This window comes from Ursus arctos, chromosome X, assembly GCF_023065955.2.
Source record: "Ursus arctos isolate Adak ecotype North America chromosome X, UrsArc2.0, whole genome shotgun sequence".
NCBI classification, from domain to species: Eukaryota; Metazoa; Chordata; class Mammalia; order Carnivora; family Ursidae; genus Ursus; species Ursus arctos.
Genome location: NC_079873.1, coordinates 48,245,744 through 48,253,271, shown reverse-complemented (window position 1 = coordinate 48,253,271; position 7,528 = coordinate 48,245,744). Strand labels below are relative to the sequence as shown.

General features: G+C 43.2%; 1 protein-coding gene across 1 annotated transcript; it reads left to right on the top strand.

Annotated features, from left to right (window-relative positions):
- The first annotated feature begins 808 nt into the window (after positions 1–808).
- On the top strand, positions 809–6,139 carry ZXDB (zinc finger X-linked duplicated B). The gene has a single exon (XM_048213707.2). The coding sequence runs from the start codon at positions 884–886 to the stop codon at positions 3,317–3,319; it is 2,436 nt and encodes an 811-aa protein (XP_048069664.1). The 5' UTR covers positions 809–883; the 3' UTR covers positions 3,320–6,139.
- The last annotated feature ends 1,389 nt before the right edge of the window (positions 6,140–7,528 follow it).

Genomic DNA, 7,528 nt, shown 5'->3' with positions numbered 1-7,528 from the left:
GAATTGGACATGACATTTACCACAGTGTAATGGCAAAGAGTTGGTTTAGTGTGCACCGTCTTGGAAGAGCCCAGGGGTGGGGTGGGTTTTCCAGGATTCAGTACAAACTGTTTCATCTTCCAGGCTTTGCACTTCTAGGCTGAACAGTGGTAATCTGTTTTGGCCCCACCTCTTACTCATTCTAATTTCTGTATCAGCAGGCAAAAATAAATAAATAAATAAATAAATAAATAAATAAATAAATAAATAAATAAAACTATAAAACAAATTTTCCTGAGGACCTTGGTCAAGACAGTTCTGGATATGGAAGTTGCCCCGGGGGGGGGGGGGAAGGACATCGTTTTCAGCAGAATTTGCTAGCACTATTGTACTTTAATGTTGACACATAGTATATTGTCCCAGGAATTTTCTCTCATTGGATTGATAAATCCAGCCCGCCAGCCAGGAAACAATTTTTAAAAAGCACCACGCTTACCACTGGGACGGAGTGAGGGTGTTTATTTTGGTATACACAGTGATGTACAGATTTAAGTTGCATTTAGCAGATAGATTGCTAGATATTCCAGCACCATTTACCAAATGAACTTTCATTTCCCCATTATCTGGGAAGACGTCCTTGATTTCCTACAAATATTGAATGTAGAACTTATTTGTGCATACCAGACTCTGCCTCTGGGCTTTCTATTCTGTTCCAGAGACCCAGTACCAGAATATTTAAATCACTGTGTCGTTAAACACGTTTTAATATCTGATAGGACCAGTTTCTGCGCATTGCACATTTTTTTTTTTTTTTCCTTTCAGGAACATGTTCGGGCCCGCGGTAGGGGGCGGGGTCGCGCCTCCTCCGCGGCTCTGGTTCCAGCCGAGCCTCACCGACGCGGAGATGGAAAGCCCGAGGCTGCTCCCGCCTCGAGGGACGCGACAGAGCGGCGGTGCTGGCAGCCCCGCGGGCGGCAGCCGGTTCCACGGCGGCCCTGACCCACGGGCTAGCCAGGTCCCTGCGCGCCGCCTCCTGCTGCTCCGGGGCCCCCAAGATGGCGGGCCCGGGAGGCAGCGCGAGGAGGCCCGCGCGGCCTCACGGGGCCCGGGCCTGAGCCCGTTGGCGCCGAGGTCGGATCACGCTGGCGGCGGCGGCGGCGGCGGCGGCGGCGGCGGCGGCGACTTCTTCCTGGTGCTGCTGGACCCGGTGGGTGGCGATGTGGAGACCCCGGGCGCCGGCCAGGCCCCAGGGCCTGTATGGAGGGAGGAGGCCGAGTCGGTCCCACAGCTCCAGCAGGGTGAGAGTGGCGCGAACCCCGCGGGCCGCCAGGCGCTAGGCCCCTGCTGCCTGTCCGCAGTCCCCGCCCCAGCCCCGGCTGAGAACCCGGTCCCCGCCCCGGGCCTGGGACCCGCCTCGGCCTTCACCGGCACCGTCACCATCCACAACCAAAACCTGCTGTTGCGCTTCGAGAACGGTGTCCTCACCCTGGCCACGCCCCCGCCGCCAGCCTGGGAGCCTGGGGTCGCGCCTGCCCCTCAGCCTGGGGGTCTGATGGCTCAGCAAGCGGGGGTCCCGCACGCAGCGCAGCCCAGCGACTGCCCCGAGCTGCCGCCCGACCTCCTGCTGGCCGAGCCGGCTGAACCGGCGCCCACCCCAGCGCCTGAGGAGGAGGCAGAGGGCCGGGCCGCAGCCGAGAGTCCCCGCAGGCCGCTGGGCCCAGGCCCGGGCGTGGTGCTGTACCTGTGTCCCGAGGCGCAGTGCGGACAAACCTTCGCCAAGAAGCACCAGCTGAAGGTGCACCTGCTGACTCACAGCAGCAGCCAGGGCCAGCGGCCCTTCAAGTGCCCCCTGGGCGGCTGTGGCTGGACTTTCACCACCTCCTACAAGCTCAAGAGGCACCTGCAGTCTCACGACAAACTGCGGCCCTTTGGCTGCCCTGCGGAGGGCTGTGGCAAGAGCTTCACCACGGTGTATAACCTCAAGGCGCACATGAAGGGCCATGAGCAGGAGAACTCGTTCAAATGCGAGGTGTGCGAGGAGAGCTTCCCCACTCAGGCCAAACTCAGCGCCCACCAGCGCAGCCATTTCGAGCCCGAGAGGCCATACCAGTGCGCGTTTTCCGGCTGCAAGAAGACGTTTATCACAGTGAGTGCCCTGTTTTCCCATAACCGTGCCCATTTCAGGGAACAGGAACTCTTTTCCTGCTCTTTTCCTGGCTGCAGCAAACAGTACGACAAGGCTTGTCGCCTGAAAATTCACCTGCGGAGCCACACCGGTGAGAGACCTTTCCTTTGTGACTTTGACGGCTGTGGCTGGAACTTCACCAGCATGTCCAAACTCTTAAGGCACAAAAGGAAGCACGAGGATGACCGGAGGTTCATGTGCCCTGTGGAAGGCTGTGGGAAATCTTTCACAAGGGCTGAACATCTGAAAGGCCACAGCATAACCCACCTGGGCACAAAGCCTTTTGTGTGCCCTGTGGAAGGCTGCTGCGCCAGGTTCTCTGCTCGCAGTAGTCTCTACATTCACTCCAAGAAACACTTGCAGGACGTGGACACTTGGAAAAGCCGTTGCCCAGTCTCTACTTGTAATAAACTCTTCACATCCAAGCACAGCATGAAGACCCACATGGCCAAAAGGCACAACCTCGGCCAGGATCTCTTAGCTCAGCTAGAAGCTGCAAATTCTCTTACACCCAGCAGTGAACTTACCAGCCAGGGACAGAGTGATCTCAGTGATGCAGAGCTAGTGTCTCTCTTCTCTGATGTGCCTGGCAGTAGTTCTGCTACAGTGCTGGACACAGCATTGGTGAACTCTGGAATCTTGACTATTGATGTGGCTTCTGTGAGTTCAACTCTGGCAGGGAGCCTCCCTGCTAATAATAATAATCCTTTAGGGCAGGCTGTGGACCCTCGGGCCTTGATGGCCACCAGTGACCTTCCTCAAAGTCTGGATACCTCTCTTTTTTTTGGAACGACAGCCTCTGGTTTTCAGCAGAGTCCCTTAGATATGGATGATGTCCCAAGTCTGACTGTGGGGCCATTGGCATCTCTGGGCTCTTCGGGTATGAAAAACTCGAGTCAAGAGCCCCAAGCTCTGACCCCTAGCAGTAAGCTAACAGTGGACACAGATGCCCTGACTCCTTCAAGCACCCTTTGTGAAAACAGTGTCTCAGAACTACTGCCGCCAACCAAAGCAGAATGGAATGTACATCCTGACTCCGACTTCTTTGGACAGGAGGAAGAAACCCAGTTTGGATTCTCCAATCCAGCAGGAAACCATGGTTCTCAGAAAGAAACAGATCTTATCACAGTGACTGGCAGCTCGTTTTTGGTATGAACTATTAATTCATTGCCATGTGGCTTATTCTTATGAATTACACTCAATTTTTAGGACATTCTGGACTAAATGTTTAAATGCAGTCATTTCTTATAGGTTTGAAAAAGAACAACGCCCTGGGCTATAAGTTTGGAGATTTAAATTATGATCTTGACTCTGGAACTGTCAAGTTGTGTGACCCTGAGCAAGTCACTTAACCTATCTGAGCCTTAATTTCCTTATTTATAAAATGAGGTGGTTTGAATAGCTTGTTTCTAAGGTCTTTTCAGCTCTGTAATTCCTTGATAATAAGCTTATTTCCTTGGAAGAAATTAGGAAATTTTTTAGTGATTGTGTTGCATGTGCTTTTTTTTTCGGATGAACATAATAGTATAATGAACAGCCATGTGCTTAACACTCAACCTCAACTATTATCAATTCGGAAACAATTTTGTTCTTCTAATCTCCTCTCTAACCCTCATGAAGAATTATTTTGGAATAAATACCATGCTTTACATCATTTCAACCATAATTCTTCTATATATAGTTGTATAAAGTATGGTCTCTTTTTGAAAAAATTGCAATTCCGTTATCATACTTAAAGTTAACAGTAATTCCTTAATACCGATAAATATCCAATCAGATTCCAACTTGCAATTGTCTCATAAATGCTATTTATTTTAGTATTTTTAATATAAAATTCCAAAAAACCTCTTAAGTGTCTTTTTTCTGTTTCCCCTTTGTCTCTTTCTTTGCACTTTTATTTGTTGAAGAAATAGGTTGTTTCCCATGTAGCATTTACCACAATCTTAAATTTTTGTGATTACATCCTTGTGGTGTTAAGTTCCTTTACCCTGTTTCCTTAATTTGGTAGTTGGATCTAGAGACTTGATCAGATAGGAAACATGATTTGGGGGCAGGAATGTTTTTTAGGTCATGTTGTATTTTTATCAGGTGGTACATGATGTCTGGTTCTCTCTCTCTGTGGTATTTGCAGCTGCTGATGATGAATGCATTTATTGGTGATTACCTGTGTTTCTGATATCATGGACTGTTCTTGTAGAATTACTATTAGTGGAGAAGGAAATGCTGTTTAAGGCATTTATAAAAGTTTAATTGAAGTGTTATTCAATGCCAGATATTTTCTTAAATAGTGATAGAATTAACAAGAAAAAAAGACAACAAAAGATATATTGGCTATTCTCACCCTTTATCATCCTGACCTTTTTTTTTAAAAGAGGGCAGGATTTGTTTTTGTTGAAGTTTCCAGCCAGAATTTTGGCATGAAACAAGTCCAGGGTCAAATTTATGTGGGATAAGTGGCCTTGAATAAATTAGTCTCACTAAGCCTGAGTTTCCTAGCTGTCAAATGATCATAACAATGCATACACATAGCTAACACACTTTAGACTTTTCTTCTTTTCCAGTTTTTAATATGTAAGGAAAAGTATTATGTGCTTTGGCGTATTTTGATGAATTTATATATATATTTTTTTACCCTTTCAGGCCTTCCTGCTGTAAGGGAGAAATTGAGATAATTTTATCCTATTAATGTTTAGGCAATAAGTTTTGTGAGGGTTAGAGTGAGGCAGGATAGGGAATCTGTACTTTCTCCACTAAATAATCCTCCCCGCTTCCAGGAATATCTGTGGGGAAATGCCAGGAGTGGAGACATTGCTCACAGGTATATCTGCAACCCTTTCCCTTAGATCAGTTTGTCACCCTCTTTGCTCCGCTTCCAAAGTCAGACTTTGTTGTGATTATGCAGCCTGCTTTTGCATGAAGCTCTGATACTGGAGCAGAGGTTTCTTCCTTTCTGTGGTCTGGAGAGCTCATTGTTTGCATTTTCTCAGAGTTGGAAGGATATAATGAACCTGATTATTGTATAAACTGTCTATCTTATATAAGTGCAGATTTTGAATTTTGTGGAACATCTTCACAACTGGTATCTTAGCTGTGTGGTAGTCTTGGCAAAGTCTGTACCGTGACTCATGACATTTTAGCCAGCTTGCATTCCAAATGGGCTTTGGCTAGTGACTGACAGTTCTTAAAGAAGAGAAATTATTTTCACCTCTCCTTTTCCACTCATCCAACTTACATGATTCATTCCAGTGTCTAAACTAGCTGCTGTTTCAGACTTTAATTGATTTGTTACTTTCTCCTTAACTTTCTCCGCATTCCACTCCTTTGCATGTGCATGTGCATTCCAGTCTTTGCCATTCCTTTCTTTTTCTTATTTTTAAATGGATAGATCTTTTCCTGCCCCCGTTTTCTCATCTTAGATAATACTGTGTGTAACACACACACACATATATATATATATGACTCAGATGATAAACGAGATTGTTTTCTACATTGTTCAGATGAGAAGTAGATTTGTTTCATTATTTTCATTTTTTAAAAGTTTTTACCACAGAGTTTGGCTAATACTCTATTTGCTCTAGTGTACTAGTCCAGTAGTGTTTGCATGTGAATGTCTATGGATGACAGTTATTGTAGCACTTTGGCAGTGCACTAAAAACTTGCCACTTTGAAATCTTTCTGTACTGTGTGTGGGTATACACATATACACACATATTTTTTTTAAGTGGTTGTATTCATTTAGTGAAAAAAGGCATACTTTTGTAAATCAGAAATGTTCAGAATTTTATTGTCTACTCAATCAACAGTTTTCTCCCTTTGCTTTGAAATATTTGTATTTATAAAGTGCATTTCAAAAATATTGTCATTCATTAAGGTCTCTTAAATAGACCACTATTTTTCACGTCCAGAAGATATGTGTGTCAAGCATTGAAATGAATGCACAAGTAGCAAACATCAAATAAATTATTTAAACACCAAGAGAATTTAATACTGTGACTTTATTTTTTTAATTCCTTAAACCAGCTTTCTCCCACTAAAAAAATCATAAAATATATTTTTTCTTATTCATTGTTAGAATTTTCAAAGGACAGATGTTACTTTTCTCAAAAATAAAAGATTTTATTTGTCCATGGGCTCACAGTTTCACTGAACAAATTTCTTCAAATGATTTCTCTTTCAATACCATTTTCTAGAAAAATGGTGAACGTCTTTATAATTTCAAGGTAAGAAGTCTAATTTTTGTTGGTGGTGACATGAAGTTGCAATTACTCCTTTTAAATAATGGCACATGTTTTAATTTAATCCTATTTCCTTTTTCATATTCAGTCTTTGGTTTATTAAAATATCTCGCCAAAAATAAATCTTGCCAAAAAATTAATAAAATCTTGTGAATTAAAAACACAGCAACATGATAGCTTAAAAAGTAGTCTGCTTCTAGGGGACTCTGTTGATTGTGTTGATTTTAAAATAAAATATTTATTGGCATTGGCAATTTTACAAATTAGTGTAATTAATATAATGCTTGAGTAACAGGAGTGAAACATGGATAGATAATGAAGTTTATTTGCCTTGGTGACCTAAACTCTTCACTTTGTTATCCAGGAAACATATTAGAAGGCAATCTGTCAGCTGGAGTTTCCACTGTATTTATTTCAAGTTAACAAATACTTAATAAGCATCATTGTGCAAATACAACATAACATATTGAGGATTCTATGATAAGAATAACATGCAACTCTGACCTTTAAGCAGATCAAAGTTGATAAAAGGAGAGAGAAAAAAACATTTATTAAAAAATTGGAGAACAGAAATGGGGAAAGTTTAATTTGGTACCAAAATGACTGAGAGGTAAACACACACACACACAATAAGAACAATGAAGAATTTATTCTGGGCACAGATGAAAACCTGTGAACATGTTTTAATAGAGGAGTCAGATCATGGAAATGATGTCTTAGAAAGGTAAATGCAGTATGAATTTGGTGGGAGAGACTGGAATAGGAGAATCAATGAAAAAACTTTTGTAGCAATTCAGGTGTAATATGATGAAGCATAAAGCCTGGATTAGAGTGGTGTCAGTGGGAATTGAAAGGAACGAACCAATATTGAAGATGTTTTCAAACTGAGGAAAGAGTAGTTTCAAATTGAGGAAAGAGTAGTTCTTAGCGCCTCATTAGGGAGATTGATGATGATAGATAACATTAGAGAGAGAGTGAAAGAAATCAGAATTGATAACTCAGGTACCCTTGGGGACTGTAATAATCACATTTTTACTAACTCAGGGAAGTAAGAAAGAGTTTTCAGAAGTAAGTATGTAAAGATGGTGTTAATTAAATGCTAATTGATAAATCATAGTTATCCCTGCAT

What these genes read in the sequence shown, in the direction of transcription:
- ZXDB (XM_048213707.2), top strand. Translation starts at nt 884, where the DNA reads ATGGAAAGCCCGAGGCTGCTCCCGCCTCGAGGGACGCGACAGAGCGGC.